This window comes from Dermacentor albipictus, chromosome 3 (genome assembly GCF_038994185.2).
Source record: "Dermacentor albipictus isolate Rhodes 1998 colony chromosome 3, USDA_Dalb.pri_finalv2, whole genome shotgun sequence".
Classification (NCBI taxonomy): Eukaryota; Metazoa; Arthropoda; class Arachnida; order Ixodida; family Ixodidae; genus Dermacentor; species Dermacentor albipictus.
In genome coordinates, this window is record NC_091823.1 from 17,958,104 (window position 1) to 17,976,054 (window position 17,951).

General features: G+C 45.6%; 1 protein-coding gene and 1 long non-coding RNA gene across 2 annotated transcripts in view; one reads left to right on the forward strand and one right to left on the reverse strand.

Annotated features, from left to right (window-relative positions):
- Positions 1–15,422, reverse strand: part of LOC135896977 (uncharacterized) — a 37,042-nt gene extending 21,620 nt beyond the window's left edge. The window contains exon 1 of the long non-coding RNA XR_010562858.2: positions 10,931–15,422. This is a non-coding gene — a long non-coding RNA (uncharacterized lncRNA). The remainder of the gene's footprint in view (positions 1–10,930) is intronic.
- On the forward strand, positions 10,630–16,983 carry LOC135896976 (soma ferritin). Its single transcript, XM_065425542.2, has 3 exons — positions 10,630–10,885; positions 15,429–15,701; positions 16,725–16,983. The coding sequence occupies exons 1-3, from the start codon at positions 10,781–10,783 to the stop codon at positions 16,863–16,865; spliced, it is 519 nt and encodes a 172-aa protein (XP_065281614.1). The 5' UTR covers positions 10,630–10,780; the 3' UTR covers positions 16,866–16,983.
- Positions 16,984–17,951: the final 968 nt, after the last annotated feature.

Consider the following 17,951-nt stretch of genomic DNA (forward strand, 5'->3'; position numbering starts at 1 on the left):
GTAGTCAACAGCTCTCGCAATGATATATAGAGCATACAGCAATAACGTCAAAAAAAAAAAAAGAAGCCTGAGCAGAAGCAACACTAAGAGAAGTGGACAGGGCATACACATCTCTTGTCTGCTTCGTGGCAGCTTGCGTTGCGCGTTTTTAATGTTTTCTTTTAGACTTATTGTCACAGCGCTGTCACAACGGTGTCGCGCAGCGGTGTCACAGCGACGGAAATTTGTCATTTGCTGCAGTAAATTTCCGTCTCTCAGACAGGCTAGGATCGACGTTTCTCGAGCTTTCGTTGAAAAGTACCTTGAGCAGCACCTACACATACTTTCGCTGTGCGGGCGATTGTTTCATTAAGGGGCAAACATCCGTGCAATATGATAAAAAAAAAAATCGGCAGAGACACTTAAGACTGCTTACGTGTGGGAATGCGAAAGCATTATACCATTTGTAGACCTCGAAACTTCATGAACGCGTTTATTATGTACACTCACGACGCGGGGCCGCCTCCTGCCCATTGACATGCGCCGTCACGTGCCCAATCATGCACGACCTAAAAACAAAAATTATGGGGTTTTACGTGCCAAAACCACTTTCTGATTATGAGGCACGCCGTAGTGGAGGACTCCGGAAATTTCGACCACCTGGGGTTCTTTAACGTGCACCTAAATCTAAACCCACGGGTGTTTTCGCATACCCACGACCTATAGGTTATAACCTATATAGGTCGTGCGTATGCGAAAACACCCGTGGGTCAGACAGGTGGCTGCGACGTGACGTGTGAAACAACACACGCATTTATAGCACACCGTGGCGTCGGGGAAGCGTGCTCGTCTCGCACCCCGAAGGTCCGGGTTCGATTCCTACACAGACCGAAATTTACCTAACATTTCCTTCAAAGCCATTAATTTACTTTGTTTACAGAAACCTTCCCGAGAAATTGTACGTCAATCAGCATTTGTTTACGTCTTTGCGCCGTCAGTCATTTTTGGTACCAACTTTCGGCCACACAGACCACGATGGGTTTTCGCGTAATGGGACATGTGATGCCTTCGCATTATTAGATATCTACGGCCTCACGTGACGTGAAAAAGCGGAGCTCGCTAGTCCGCAATAGGGGCTTGCACACTCTCAACATGGAATGGGACTTATTGGCGCGTGCCGAATCAGTCGACCATGGGGTACAGCGCACGGACGAAAACAGGCACGTATTGTACGGCAAGGTTGGTTGCGGCTACAAGGCTGGCGTATTATCACATGCATGCGCTAGGCAGTGAGGCCGGATGGAGTCTGGGGCAGAATCCGCAAACTTTTAAATTAGTTCGTGTAAATAGTGATATTTGCCATTGGTTGCCCACCTCCGTTAATATGTACAGCGCGTCAGGATCGGCTAGAATTTAATTTTACGTAAGAGCAAATTCCAGCCAATCCTGACGCTGGGCATATTATTAGCGAAGGCAGTCCGCCACTGGAAATTAGAGCACTTACGAACGAATACCTTTGTGCATACAAGACCTGATTTTTATACGGAGCTCGAGAGGGCACCAACACCTTGTGCAAGCCTGGCACGACCGGGCGATGAGAGTGTCGGCAATAAATCAAGCCCCAACGTAGATTCATGCCAGTGCTGGAGATCGCCGAGTCACTGTCTGAGCTGACACGCCCTTATATGGCTAGAGCCTCTGCACTCTTGTGACAGACTGTACACAAGACAGGACCGTTAAAAAGGTGGAGCGGAGATTAATAATCCTCACACTTCCGCCCCGTCTGCAACATCTATGGGACGTCGACAACCGCAACTGCTTCACCGCCGAGGGACACCATCCTCCACAATAAAAAGGTTCGGACCAAGGTATATACTCCTTGCGCGGCTTCCGAGATTGGGAGCGGCGAGCGGGAGATATCTCTGAAGCCACCCTTCTTGAATCCTTACGTCATGCACACCATGCATGTTCTCATATCATTCTTCGCGCATTTTCTGCGCCAGCCATACTGCATTCGGTATTTTTCGTGTCTGCATCCGTCAGCGAAAATGTGGGCCGACCCGGTAGCAGTGCAGGGCCAGGAGCAGCGGCTCGTACCCCCGTAAGGCAGATGCTTCAAACAGTCAGCAAAGTGAAGCGAACAGTGCGTACATTCTTTAGGATCACGCATACAACATACACAACAGCTTATGTTTCAGTAAAGAAGAAGCACAAAACAAGCATCCGAACCCCGTAATTGATGATAAGGCGCTTCTTTTCATGCGGCATGCTTATTTGCGAATCGAGGACTGGGCTAAAGTGGTCTGGGCATTGCAAGGTTAGTCCAGCGCTGACATTCGTATGACAAACAGCAAAGACATTCAAACGAGGAGAACATGCGCGATTCAAGTAGATTCTCAATGTTTTTTTTTTTTCTCTTTAATCTTCATGCATGCTCCTCAGTGCACAACCACCGAGGCCCATTTGTCCCATAGCTCTATAAGCCGGAAATGATCACCGACACGACTGTGGCTTGTTAGGCCATAGTTGGTAATACTGCAAGATTAAAAAGCTCAGGCGCCTTCCTGTCTTTATTGATTCGTCTCACCTTGCGTTTTTTTTTTTTTAAGTGTAACTCCAGCAGGTTCCACAATTACCACATGGGCGACATATGTATTGAAGGAGGGGAAACTCTTGAAGAATGAACCACGCCTATGCGCTCAGCCGGATGCCATTTCGCAAACCGTGTTACCGGCGACGCGTATACGCGTTGCCTATAGTTCGCGTCCCGTTCTTCCCTGCATGGCGACAGTGCGGCAGGAGCGCTGGTGCTGCGATTGGCACATTCCGTGTAGACACGTGAGCGCAAATTGCATTCGTGGAAATGAGTGCCTGGCGTATTTTCCACGCCGGAGGAGAGAGTTGTTATTGTGTGGTGAGCCTTCATCGGCAATCATTTTTTTTTACTACGTCCGCACACAGAGAGGGATATAGAGGAATGTTTTCTGCAGAATCCATATTTATATAGCACAACAATGACGTATGAGAGAGGCGCAGCTTAATTCCGGTGTTAGACGAATACGCATTTCGTTTTTTGATTGGTGGTAACGGCAAGAGTTGAGTATGTAGGAAGGGAGTAATTAACTGCATTGATTCCTATTTGACTTCAACGACGCACAGAATACAATGGGTAGATCGAGAGAACACGTCGTCGGATGTGTTTTGATTAGGTCTGTGACTGCTTTTGGCTACGTAGATTACCAGAAAGGTCAGAAAGCGGGATGGTTACATATGACTTCAGTGTCCTGTCCTTATTTCTTCACGTTCTCGTGTTGTGTTTACTATTTTTTGGAATAAAGAAAAATGATAACCGAGTAGATCAGTGGACTTTGGTGCACGCAAACGCGGGTGCTGTCTAAATATATCCCTTGGCTTGCATCTTGCACCTATCTTTATTTGCACCGATTAACTCTCTAGTCGACGCACCATCTATAGCCTCATAAATTTATGTTGTCGAATAGCCAGCTTCCGTCATGTATTTATTTTTCTCTGGCGGAAGCGTTAGAGAGAGTAGTGCAGCGTACATAGTGTTACACATTGTTATACAAGAAGTATAAGCAATAGAGAGCTGCGGTGTTACGTAAAGAAAAAAAAAAGGACAGCTGCAGTGCCACGTGAAGCGATCAGGGACAGCGACCTGACAGGAGTCATTGAGAGGCAATAGAGGATGACGGGTTGGTTTCCACTTGTACTTGCTTCTGAGATGGAAGTATCGAAGTGCGTTGGTGCGATTAAAAGAGCGCCAACCTTGAATTAATGACCGCGCTACAGGATCAAATGTAAGATGGAGGTGGTCGGGGAAAATCTGGAGTTAAAGCTACCTTTCTTTAAGCTACCAGAGACGTACCGTAGGGACAATGCCCTCTCACATGTTTGTGCTTACATAGTGCTAGCCGCTCGCAGAAGCTACGCCCGCTTTCAACCTCTTATCTAAGCTCCTTTATGTGCACGGTCGATGGCGCGCCATGTAAGCCGTAGATACAGGAGTCGGCAGCACTATATGATATCTCTCCCTGGCACCGCAACACAATGCGAACGGCGGCAGCGCGACGAGCATGTCACACGTTCTGAGTGACGTCAAACGAAGTGCAAGGAATACAAGCCAGCAAATTGAATAGGCGTCATTGCAGGTAGTCTCTGTAGGTGAACAAAAAAAAAAGAATAAATAAAATATACGTCGGATCGCGTATAAATACTCGCACTGTGAAACTGTTTCCTGTGCACATACGAAGTGCCGAATGGAGAAAATGGCCACGCATTGCGGAGAAACAAGTGGGAGTAACCACGAAGGCTCGCTCGGATGACGCAACGCGAACGCAACACTTGACGTGGTGGTGCAACATAAGTGCAAAGTCGTTCGTGCTGCCAGCGAAAAAAAAAAGCACGCAAAGTAATGAAGGGCCACTATGCAGTCGGTGCAAGAGTATTTCCATTAAAGTTCTGCCACACTCGAAACGCCACTATACCAGTGCCGTCTACGTTTGCAAAACACCGTCAAATACGATCTCGAAGTCAAGAAGTTCAGGAAGGGACTGGCAAAATACGAAACAAAGCGAACAAGACAAAACAAATAAAAACAAAGAGTAATCGGTAAAATAATTGCCGTCTGATAGCAACAAGATTTCAAGCTCCACTGCGTCTGACAAGCACAGCCTGGTAGCTAAGTCCTCGCGTAATACCTTCAATATGACTTCAGTTCTGATTGGTTCCGTTCTCAAGGTCACTGTGGCACCGGTCGTACCACACAGGTATATAACGTGTGTGGTACATTCTGCAGTACAGGACTTTCTCAGTAGCTGTTGCCGAAGGTTGGGCGAGTTGGTCACTGGCATTGTGAATCAACAGCGTGAGACGCAAAACACGAAGCGTGTACAGGATGGGCGCCCGACATCTACTTGTTTTACTTGTGCTACTTCTAATAGTAAAGTCAGTTGAATTCCAGTGCCCGTCCTGTGCACTTGCGTTCTGTGTCTTGCCTCATTCGTTAGCACTGTTGACACGTTGAACAAATCTCGCCAACTACTACGCCACACTCTAAACTAAAATACGCCCTTAATGTTACATAACCCATACCCCTAAACTGCACAGAGAAAACGCGGTTTGTGCTGCTCAACACACTTACCAATGACGAGACCATTCTTAGAGGAATGAGGTGCAGTGTTCATGGCTACGCCACTGTTGCTTTTCCAACATTCAATGACCCAATATTGCTAAGTAAATGTTGCTACAGCAACGGTTCCGTTGTTGGCAGTTACTAGCTTCAAATGTTAAGCCGAGACAATTGCAGTGAACAGGCGAGCAAGACAAGTCGGTTAGCGGAACAATACGCAGCAAAAAAAAAAAAAAAGAGCATCTTGCGTGAGTGCACGAAGACGCTGTGGGACATAAATATATCAGAGTCAAACTACAAATGTTGTACCAACCATTACATCGCATGTATCGTGCGATACTAGTGCCATTGCGAATTACAAGGCACATAGCAACAAGCGCCAAGAAGGTGACAACCAGCACAAAACCTTATCGATATGGCAGAGTGCAGACAGAAACGACGATGAGCACACGCGCGATTTGCATAAATGCAGGGTCACGCACATACTCACTGTGCCAAAGTTTAAAGGCCAATCTGCGCGAGCGCAGCAGCTGCCATGGGCTGCGAAACCTGTATATATGCAACCTACATGCAGCCCCGTCGGTGCTCCGAAGGCCAAGAACTCTAAGGCAGTTCTTGTTGTTATGTCGAAGCTCTGCAGTGTTCTGCAGAGGAAACTATACAAAGCGTAGATGCTTGGAAATTTCTACTGTACACACCTCATTGTGCAGACGGGCAGCATGCGATTAATTGTTAGTTTAGCATCATCGAACGCAGAAGGTTGATATAAAGAACAAAATACAACTACCGCCAGACTTAGTACATTAGTAAAATTTGAAAAAAAAAAGAAGAAAGAAAGACACTCCCCACCCGACCCTTGCACTTGAGCAAATTAGGAGCGTGGCCCCTCCACGGGCGTTTTCGCCGTACGTACTCCCTATACCAAAAATAAACAAAACGCTCCTAAATTGATGGTGACTGAAGGGCGCTTTCAACGTTCATAATCATCATCATCAGCAGCAGCAGCAGCAGCCAATTTTGTGTCCACTGCAGGACGAAGGCTTCTCCCTGCGATCTCCAATTATCCCTGTCCTGCGCCAACCGATTGCAACTAGCGCCCAGGAATTTCCTAATTCCATCGTACCATCTAGCCTTCTGCCGTCCTCGATTCCTTCTCATGCCTTCTCTTGGTACCCATTCTGTAACCCTAATGGTCCAACGGTTATCTAACCTGCGCATTACATGACCTGCCCAGCTCCATTTGTTTCTCTTAATGTCAATTAGAATATCGGCTATGCCCGTTTGCTCTCTGATCTAAACCGCTCTATTTCTGTCTCTTAACGTTATGTCTAGCATTCTTCGTTCCATCGCTCTTTGCGCGGTCCTTAACTTGTTCTCAAGCTTCTTTGTCAGTCTCCAAGTCTCTGCCCCATATGTCAGCACCGGTAAAATGCACTTATTGTACACCTTCCTTTTAATGATAATGGTAAACTTCCAGTCAGGAGCTGACAATGTCTGCTGTATGCGATCCAACCCATTTTTGTTGTTCTATGAATTTCCTTCTCATGATCAGAGTTCCCTGTGATTAATTGGCCTAAGTAAACGTACTCCTTCACAGACTCTAGAGGCTGACTGGCGATCCTGAACTCTTGTTTCCTTGCCTGGCTACTGATCCTTATCTTAGTCTTCTGCATATTAATCTTCAACCCCACTCTTGCACTCTCTCTGTTAATGTCCTCAATTATTTGTTGTAACTCGTTTGCAGTACTGCTGAATAGAACAATGTCGTCGACAAACCGAAGGTTGCTACGATATTCGCCGTCGATCCTTACTCCTAAGGCTTCCCAGTTTAATAGCTTGAATACTTCGTCCAAGCATGCAGTGAATAGCATTGGAGAGACTGCGTCTCCTTGTCTGCCCCCTTTCCTTATATAGCTATCTTTCTACTTTTTTTGTGCAGAATTAAAGTAGCTGTGGAATCTTTGTAGAATTTTTCCGAGATACTAACGTAAGCCGTCTGTACTACGTAAGCGGCCTGTACTCCATGATTACGTATTGCCTCTATGACTGCTGGTATCTCTACTGAATCAAATGCCTTTTCGTAATCTATGAAAGCCATACAGAGGGGCTGATTGCACTCTGCGGATTCAAACAGCTGATTATAAACAGCTTTACAGTGCTGCGCCAAGCCGTTACTAGGGTTTATCTTTCACTTTTTTTTTTCAGTTTAGGAGAAGCGTGTGATGTGTTCTTGCCGTTCAGTTGCGCCTTGGTAGAGACACGCCGCACGCGCTCGTGACGCGTGGCCGAGATGAATCACCGCTGTGGCGCGGCCTGTCCCGACAAGCGCATCCAGATAAATGCAGTGGTGGAGCTCCGGGTTGGATTTGCCGCAGCCCTATGACCACGTGTATCGCGCGAATAGTTTAGCGCTAGCGGTGCGCAGGCACATATGTTGGGTGTTTCAGTGAGAAATGACAAAAAAAAGAAAAAAAATCCTGCAAACAGTGCAGCGGAAGCGCAGTGACGATGTTTTTCGGCAATCCATTTGTTCGCGACAGCTGATAAAAGAAATTGCGTAATATGTACGGTCACTCTCGCGGATAAGTGACATTTAACTCGAAATTTTAATTTGTAAGTTGCAATGCGCGCTTATGCTGCGGAGTTGAATTTGGTCACGCCCTGCTTCATAGTAGCTTCGGAGAAATAATGTCACTACTCAAGTCTCAAGATAGCCGTTACCACCTTTCTATCGAAAGAAACTAATTACGGCGGAGTAAATAGATGTTTTACGTATTTTGAAACCCTTCTAGTACACTTCGACACAACGCTACGTGGAACACTGACGTGTTTAGCCATATTTCCGGGTCAGAAATATCTCGGCACCGTTGTTATTAGGTCTCAGGATTCGTCGTAAATGGGCGTACGTGGAGCATTGAGTGGTTTTAATTCCGCAATGGGCAACGTGCACCCTAAAGTTAATACATAAAGTACTGGCCACATCTGGTTAATTAATGAGGTTGCTAGTGGTTTATCATGCCATCCCCAAAGTCCGCTGTCGCGAAAAGGTTCCTGCCGAAAAAAAAAAAGAAAGAAAAAGGTTTATAGGAAATTTTGGCAGCCTTCGATAAAAACGCTCTGCATAACTCATCTGGTGGAGCCGAGAAAGCGGACATCCGCACTTAGCGCAGCGCGGCACTCACGTGATACGACGGTATACACGAAAGGAAGAATTACCGACGCCCGTTCCCTCGATCAGCTGGCTGTGCTGGCATGCAGCTACATGTTTGAGAAGCTGAAACAACTGCGCAGTTGGTGCCCTAAACCGACTCGCGGGACACAGCCCGCGATGTGGCTACTGCGGTGCTGGAAAAAGGTAACTCGCGATTAGTGCTGAGTAAAGTATGTAGCCGCGTCGAAGTCTGAGGTTGTGAGTTACATTCTTAGTAAAGAGAATTACAACCCTCCGACACACACATGCATTTTCCTCTAACCTACATGGGTATGGGGAAATAATGCTGGCGCTTGCAAATGGCGCCGGCGACAGGTCGTAAGATGAAAGCAACGAAAGTGACAAATAAATAACGAGTTCGCAGAGTGGAGCAAAGGACCGAGTTCGTGTGATATACGTGACCATGCAGCAAAACACTTGGTGGCTATCGCAGCCTATATCATACTTCGTCCAGCTATCAACAATATACACTGCCTTTATTTGAAAGCCGTTCTGGCTTCTTGTTTGCATTACGGTGGCCGACCTAAATTGCTGCTTCTGTGAATCCGCACCGAAACATGAAAAACCTATATTTCGTTGTGGGTCCGTTACAGGCGCATGATATATGTATAAGAACAGTTCTGCCCAACTCCATAATAACGAACCTTGAATTCATGTATTGTCGTTATGGCAACTTTTCCTGCTTGCTACGGTGCATTGGCACCCTGAAATAGAAAGGAATATTCCTTCCATTGCCCTCACCCTTTCATAAGTACGCTTAACTTCCGCCACCCTGCCCCAACTTGCCACACAGATTTGGGAATTCTTGTATCCTATTACTATTTGAAGAGGTTAGCTTGCAGTGCTCTACTGCAGTCAACCGTGGCTCAATCGCCTGGTGTCGCAATAACGGAAGAACAACTGAAGGCTATTAATGGAGGAAGCCTGTTGTTTTCAGATTACTTTTTGTGATTTGTTCAACATGGCGGCTGTCGATGTGCGCAGTTCGGCGATTGCGTTTATAGCTTTACTAGCAGCTGACCATGGCCATAAATATCGGGCCAGCGAGAGACGGATAACATGAACACAGCCAAAAGTCACGTGCAACATCGATGTAGCATTGCAGCCGTGTACAGTTGCCGTGCCTCAAAATGTGTTTGCAGGGTAGTCAGGAGGACAGTGAAATATCAAGTTTGTTAGCTGAAGTGCTTCTCAATTTATTGGCAGGTTGTTTGACACAAGCTATGAGTACCAAGGTTTGTTTTCGACTTGACTTGAGGTGCCAATCAAATAACAAATGTAAATAATGGATGGATGGATGGATGGATGGATGGCGGCTATACCCTTTGTAACGGGCGGCGGCTGGCGCCACCTAGCCTTTTGTCCCCCCCCTCCTATTTTATTATTATTCTTTTTTTTTTGCCCAACCTAGTTTTTACTCCCCTCCCCCCCCCCCAAGATAACTATCTAAAACAGTAGAGGAAACATTTTGTCCCCGATTTATGTTATTATCTATCCCTTGACTTCCTCCACCAATCCTCTAGCCTCCCCTTCGTTACTACCACTCTTTTCTCATCTATTTGCCCTCGTTCCCCGGGAAAACCTAATGCCCCTTCCATATCTGCCTCTGTTCCCTCTGCCTGGGTCGGGCGAAGGGCTGTGCATCTCAGCACTATATGTTCAGTGGTCTCCATTTCTGCTCCGCAAGCTGCGCACCGAAGGTCCACGTCTTCAAATTTATCCCTGTATGTTTTCGTCCTCAAAACCCCCGTCCTAGCCTCGAATAATAGTGAGCTGCCCCGCGAGTTATCAAATAAGAGCTCTCTCTTAATCTCCTGTTTTTGTGACCTATACATTGATAGCGATGGCTTTCCGAGCATTCTTTCTTCCCACATTTTTCTTTCCGTCTCCTTCACCTCCTTTCCCACACTAGAACCACTTTGGATCCCCTCCCTCGGCTGTAGGTATCTATTCCTCAGCTTCCTCGTTCGGAGTGTCCACTTTGTGTTCAAACTTTTCATGTACAGATATTTGTACACTTTTCCTGCCCACCTTTTTTCCTCCAGTGCTGAGACAAGAGAAAACATCACTGTGGCCAGCTGAATCGATTTGAACTGCCGTGGTCATGTGACCATTTAACTTACCGCAACAACAATAATTCTTACAAACATTTTTCTTCTCTTTAAATTCTAGCCACAAAACAGTCGTGTAGAGTTCTCTAGACCGGATATTTACAAAGTATGAGGAAAACAGCAAGGGGGTGCAGGCATCTCGTAGAACAGCGGCCGTAGAGTATAAAGTCCCGCGCCCCGCCAATTCCGCCATGTTTTGGTCGATGTTATGCTTCAACAGTGATTGAACGAGCATCGCCAAACTTTCTCTCTCTCTCCTCCAAACCTTTCTTGCTAAATTTCTCTTGAAGTACAGTTTGAGATCCCGTCCGCAAAAAGAAACCGACGAAGATGGCCGCTACTCAGCCCCGTCAGAACTACCACGTCGAATGCGAAGCCCGCATCAACAAGCAGATCAACATGGAACTCTACGCGAGCTACGTCTACACATCAATGGTAATACAACGGAGCCAGATTTCCAGCATTGGCACGGCCACTCACCGCCGATACTTGTAATGTCTGTTGTATGCCCGATCGCCTGTCAGGTTTCCAGTGAAGCGAACATGGGTTGCATCATAGTTAACAAATGAACACATGGCTTTTCAGCTATGTAGACGCGACCGCTGCTACTTGTGTGTTTTCTCTTTCGCGCGTTTTGAAGATCTGGGCCAGCGCGTGCAAGAAAACGCGCCTGCCGCTGTCGCCGCCTCCCGAAACGACGTAGACGATTCTTTTGGAAGCAGCGTCAGTTCCGCTATGTAACTGTAACTAGGGCCACCCTCTGGGCAGTCGCGAGGTTATTGCGCGCCCCAAGGCAATCACCATTGCCAAGTCCGTCGTTATCTGTTAGAAACTGCTCAACTTCTTTGTGCCAAATAAATATCGCGTGTTGCTCAGCCACCGAAATCGTTTGCTGTCGTTTCATTGCGAACAAAACTGATTCCCTCGCAGGAATGTGGGCCGCATTCTTGCTGCTGTGTCGCAAATAAATGGAAAGGTGCGTGACATTTGAAAAGGTTAGTTGCTCAATGGTCGGCAGGATGTTGCGCCCTCGCTGCGGTTCTATGTAAATGTAAGTGTGCGTAATTCATAGTTTAAGCGTAAACCTGATTTTTGGCGTACCTTTTTGCCATCGGGCTTTGATGTACAAGGGACCATTTAGCATGGCGAGTCGCGTAAGGTAATTATGAAGGCTGAAGGAAAGTGGAGAGTGCGTGATCACTCTTGCCGCAGCTGTAAGATTTTGCATGCGGAAGATCAGTGGTAAGGTTGACCTTCATGACATGCTAGATGTGGCAGTGAATTTTTCTTTACACAATGGTGCTTCATGACTGGCATGGGATAGGGAATCGTTAGGTTATAGGAGTGTCCCAGTATGTTGGCTCCCATTGCAAATGTGAAGTACTCAAATTTACCTTCACAGTGATCATGGGGAAAGCCTGCTGCTTGAAAGATGAGCAGTGTGTTCGTGAGCTTCAGCATACACTACTATTATTATAGGACACCTACATCAGATTGCACTAGTGTTTACAGGTGATGGCCTGGACATGAGTAACCATTCTGGTGTTCATTTTTGTTTTGTTTTAACTCTGCAGCGTAAGTAAAATGTCCACTTTGAGAACCCTGCATGTTAGGAGCAGTGCTACTTCCTCTGTTATTGCCTATTTCAGCCTCCCATGACCTTGGAATTTATTGTCGCCAATTAGAGTCGCTTGGGACGTTTCAAACCTTTTTGTCAGCAACTCGCTAAGGGAACAAAGTGTGAGCGAAAAGTATGTGAAGGCAGTGGTAAGTGGAAGGCACTGGTAATGATGATGAGTGTACCAGTGGTGTAGGACTTCGGCGGTGCATGAGACGAGACTGAAGGAAAACCATTGGCATTGGTCAGTGTCCCAAAAAAAGGATTACATAATTTAGCTTGACGTTCACCACTGTGTGGTATGCACATGGCTGCTCAAAGAGAACGCTGTGTGTGTGCACAACACTCGTGCCAACAGTGGAGGCCAGAATGTTGCCCTGGCTCCCACAGATCTTATTGACTAGAGTGCAAGGGTGTGTTCGTTTCCAAACATACTTGGCATCTCTGGAAACCTTCTAATCCTGCACATGCAGGCCGCACACGCGTTGTTGATAGCAGGTCAGCACGACAATCATGATGGCGCAAAGTGCTGCTCTCTAGTTTTTGTACATTTACTATTGCAATAAAATGGTATTTCTTTGAGAACATATAGGGACCGTGGTCCTATTAAACTGCAGTGCTGTCTGTAGGGAAGCAAACAAGACATCCTAGTGAATATGAGTGCTCAGTAACATGCCTCAAATAATATATGGAGGCAATAGACCCTAGTAAAAGCACCATATTTACAAGCTCTTGCTTGTAAGCCTTATTAATCCTGCCTGTCAAGTAGTTTCTCTTTATAATACTGCATGCGATGTTGTCATGCTTTTCAGAATGTATTGGAAACTTGCTTTTGGTTATAGTTTTCACCCTTGCTTGCAGTTTATATGGCCTTTAAGTTGCACTTTGAGCCATGATTTGCTTGGTATTGAGGTGCTACGTTTGTCTTTAGGAAAGTATTGCTCATTCTGCATGAATATTACAAATGTTAGCAATAAGGCTTGAATGTGTGGCTGTCAATATTTGTACAACTCTGCTGTGACAACCACTCTTATCATGATGAATCGTAGATGTGGTGGCTGGTCATCTGCATGCATTCTCATATGTCTTCATAATATTAAAAGAATGCTGCAGTAAAGTTCTAGTGCTTACTTTGGTGTTATAAATGAAAGCTGGCACTGTGACATGAACTGGAAGAACGCTTTGAAATCAACAAAACATTTTTTTTTGCTCATTTCACTTCAAGCACTCCTGAAGGCTCTTGCTAGCAGAATTCAGAAAATGTGTTTATGTTGAACCTGACCATTTTATCTTTTGAATGTCGTAGGTCCTAACCGTGTTCATGAACCTGTTGTCTGCATTCGTTGCTCATGTGCTAGTTCTTGTTGTGTGAACTGAAAAGATCAGTGTAAGCATTAGTTAAGAAATGCCCAGCTAAGAGAATGCTTCGGCTCTAGGCTAACTCTGATTTCCCTATTTAAAACATGTGGAACACAGAAATGCTCTTGTTAGACAACCATCGAATGTATTTTAATTTTTTGCTTCAAAGGGAACACTAAAGAGAAACTCCGTCAGGTTAAACTGACAAAGTATTCTTTAAGAACTCAATAATATTTAATTTTGCAGAAACAGCTTGATTAGTAGAAGAATAAATGAAGGCCAAAGTTTCATTTTCAGAATTTCGCACTGAAACCCAAGCGCCAGTATGTCAATGTGACATCACCGACTTCAAAGTGTTTTATTGCATTTGAGCCATTCTCGTGGCTCAACAAAAGTTCTTGAAACTTGCCAAGATGGGTGATGTCGCCACCAGCCTTTTGTTTTCTCGTCTTTTCTGGCTTAGCAAACCTCTCGCGATAAAGGAGGGTGCTTTGGTATTGTGCAAGGGTAGTTTAATAGTTCACCTCAAATTGTTTTTCTCTTTAGTGTCCCTTTAAGAAGGCTAAGTGACTGGAATAGAATGTCAAGTTAGAAAATCAAATTATTTACAAAATTTGTTACAAATCTGAAATGAAAGGTTTACAACATCGTCGCACTGTACCACAAATGGATATTGCAATTCTATAGAGAGTATCTCTTGGATTGGTTAAAGTAGGAAATATGTATTTGGTTTAAGCTTGCATCGCATTGGTTACACAAGTACTGCAAAGGTCCTGCTAGGAAAGAAGTACAGTGCAGACATGCTTTATATTTGCAAGTTATGTGACATGGTTATGCGACTACTTTGTAGGCAGCTTTGAATTTTCTACCGCCATGGTTGCTTAGTGGCTATGGTGTTGGGCTGCTAAGCATGAGGTCGCGCGATCGAATCCTGGCCACGGCAGCCACTTTTCGATGGGGGCAAAGAATTCTGCCCTGTCAACACGCTCTTTGTCCATCCTGTCGAGGGCAGTATTACAAAACAGATCTGGAGCGGACCAAGGGCCTCCAGAACAACTTTTCGTGAAGAATTACCGTCATCGTTGTAGGCTACAGCACTGTTAATTGCTGTCTTCAATGTGTAAGCACTGACAAAGTTTTCTTAAGGCAGCGGCACCAGATGAGTTGGTTGCGCGACTCGTTGGTATTCTGTGTTCGTCCATGAAAAAAATTTGCTCACAAGACTGATTATCTTTGAAAGTTCTCTTTTTGTTCCATTTGCTGGACGATCGTGCCATCTTCTGGGCAAGTAATACGTTCGAAACTCGAAACAGAGGTGACCACGACCACGTAAACAAAAGCAAGAGTTTGACGTAATAGTTCTTTTCTGCAAAGGGCTATTACGTCAAACTCTTGCTTCGAGCTGTTAACAAATTCGACTTCGCCCTGCCATCTACTAGCCGCCTAATTAGCTCAGATGGTAAAACGGCTGCCCCAAGAAAGGCGGTGGTCCCAGGTTCGAGCCCTGGACCAGGATGAATTTTTCATCAACTGCGATGCTTTTCATTCGAGGAACCCGTATGGGATTCCTCTGTGGCAATTGCTACGATTGGGTGAATGTCTCATTTTCTTTTAATATATAATTATTTAGTACAAATCATTTACTTACCATAGACACACACACAAGCAAAAAAAAAAAAAACGCCATAACGAAGAAAACCGCGAACGATAACGATAAACAAACTGGCCTCCGCCTGCCATTTTTAAATGCCAGGACGCACGGCACACTTCGGCATGACATTTGAACCGCTTTGAGTGGGCGCTTGAGGTCGCGCTTTCGCAGGTTTGTTCATTTTTAGTGCAGTAGATTTTTCTGTGCCAAAATTGCAAACTTGATTTTTTGGGGCTTTTACCCTACCAGACCCCCTTAGATGTTCTGTTGGCAGTTTTACTGATGCTTAGCAGCAAATATTGCTGTCTGGAAGCCCCCTGGTTCTGATTGTAGTTATTCCTGGCTTGCAGGCCTACTACTTTGACCGCGATGATGTGGCACTGCCGGGATTCCACAAGTTCTTCAAGAAAAGCAGCGAGGAGGAGCGTGAGCATGCTGAGAAGCTGATGAAGTATCAGAATATGCGTGGAGGGCGTGTGGTGCTGCAGCCAATCCAGAAGCCAGCACAGGACGAATGGGGTGCAGGCTTGGACGCCATGCAGGCTGCGCTGGAGCTGGAGAAGACTGTTAACCAGTCACTGCTTGACCTGCACAAGCTGGCGACTGATCACAATGATGCTCAGGTGTGTTCTGCCAATGAGGTTTGATCTTTTTCATGATTGGATTATGTATGGATGCTTGCTTGCAGCTTCTTGAAGCATCTTTGATTAGTAGTTGCAAAGGTTTGAAAAGAAGCTGTCATGTTTAGTTGCCTTTCAAAAGTGGTTTCAAACATTTTCAATGTTCTTTCTGAGCACTCGTGAGCACTTGTGTTGTTCTGGCACTGCTCTGGAGTGTTGGCTAGAATGTGAGTGGCTAAGAACACCAAGAGTGGTTAGGCAGTGATGCAGTTTATAGAGTAAGCAATGGCTCGAATTTGTGCAAATGTGCAATTATGCATTTCTCCTGGCTTTTGTGCCTACTGTAATAAAACGCCTCAAAGCTCTCGGACAAAGCACTGACAAGTGTACTGGCAGAGTATGTGGAGAGAGAGCTTGGTAATGAAGCAGATACTTTTGCTGGCGTGTGTGTAGTCTCCTGCATGCTGCTCTAAAGGGTTGAGGGACTGAAAGGCCACAGGAAAGAGAAAGAAGAAAAAACAGGAAAAGAACATGAAAAAATGTGGATTTGGTATTTACATGCTTGCATGTTATTTTGTAGGGGACTTTCTGGTACTCTGAGGACGAAGTGGGATCAGTGTGTCAGTGCCAGACTTTCATCTTTAAAGCATCATTAATGTCCCGCATCATATTTCCAACTGAGCTGCCACTGGGTGCAAAGCGAGAAAGAGCAAACGATGCTGTCGATGCTACTTGGTTGCCTTTTTCCTGATATACTTGAAGACTAGATTATGAGGTATCCGGAGTCTGGCACAGAAACATTTTGAGATGAGGGGTGAAAACACATGGATTGGCACTGCGATTGCAACAAAATTTTGTCGTAACCAATATTTCAAGATGTTAGAGTTCCGAGTTAATGAGGGCTTACTATAATTTTAATGACACCCTGTTAATACTCCTTTGGCTGAGCTTGCACAAGTGAAGTACCAGTTCTGGAACGTTGAAATGCCCTTGCATTGATGGCCTGTTGCATTTTTTGTGCCGCAGCTGTGTGACTTCCTGGAAAGTGAGTACTTGGCAGAGCAGGTGAAGGCCATCAAGGAGCTGTCCGATTATGTGACCAACTTGAAGCGTGTTGGCCCTGGCCTCGGAGAGTACATGTTTGACAAGGAGACCCTGTCAGACTAGGCTCTACATGCAGACACAAGGTGTGGTCTGTTTGTTGGTGAAGGGCTTGCACTCGTTGTGCCACTGTGTACCATTTGGCCCTTTCTACCATGCAAGAATAAAATAGTTCAAAGAGAGAGCAGTGCCGAGACTCATTTCCAGTGTTCCTCAATTTCTCCTCATTCTACTGTGGGTCAGATCAACAGTTTGTGCAGTCTGCAGGTGAGCCTTTGAGAGCATTTATAGAGCCCCTTAGCACTTCAATAAAGTCTGTTCAATTGAAAAGAAGAGACGAGAAAGCAAAGTGCAGTTGTTCGGACTAAATTCTTCACCCTAAAACAAGCTTGTGCCCTTTGGAGCATAGCGTGTCCCCAAACAATAATACTGTGCAATAATTGTTGGTCCTGTGTGCATTTTCTTCAACGCTTGCTCCCAGTACTTTCATGTAGTGAATGGCATGTGTGTGCCAATGTGACATGGAATTCCTGGCAGGCAAGTAGCGAGAGCAGAGTGCTAAAGAAAGGTAATGCATGCAGGACAGATGATGATTGCTCTTTTGAAGACAAGGTAAGCTCCAAAATGTGTTAATATGTTTGCTGGTCAGCATTAAACTTGCACCCTTCTGCGTGTAGAAGAATTTGCAGTGTATGCTGGCAAATTAATGTGCAGACCAACAGTGGCAAGAATGCAAGAGCTCCATCCACGGAAGTGTGCCGAGCTTGCCGTTCTGCTCTCTCTCTCCCCCCCCCCCCCTAAAAAAAACAAACACCCACAGTTCCCTTACAGGTCATGCAGATGGGATATAAAGTTTGAAAGGTTTAGAAACTCTCTGTACTCTTGCATCACATGCACGAACAGGCAAGAGGTGCTAGTGTTAGGATGAAAAAAAGTTCACGGTAGAAAGATGCGGAGTATACTGCAATTCTTAAAGTGGATCAGGGAAGGAATACCAAAATGGTGTCCAGCTTTCGGTGATCTGCGTTAGTCTGAAATGTGTAGCAAGACTATGTGGTTGGTCAGAACGCTTGGGAATGCAGGATGGGAGCCTAGAGGTTGTAATTGGCAACCCATTGGACATGGTAAAGACCAGTTTGGATGTTGGGCCGC

Bases quoted from the DNA above. Each gene is read 5' to 3' on its own strand.
- LOC135896976 (XM_065425542.2), top strand. From the start codon at position 10,781: ATGGCCGCTACTCAGCCCCGTCAGAACTACCACGTCGAATGCGAAGCC. The intron at 10,886-15,428 runs GTAATACAACGG...CCTGGCTTGCAG, and splicing joins GCTACGTCTACACATCAATG to GCCTACTACTTTGACCGCGA. The intron at 15,702-16,724 runs GTGTGTTCTGCC...TTTGTGCCGCAG, and splicing joins CTGATCACAATGATGCTCAG to CTGTGTGACTTCCTGGAAAG.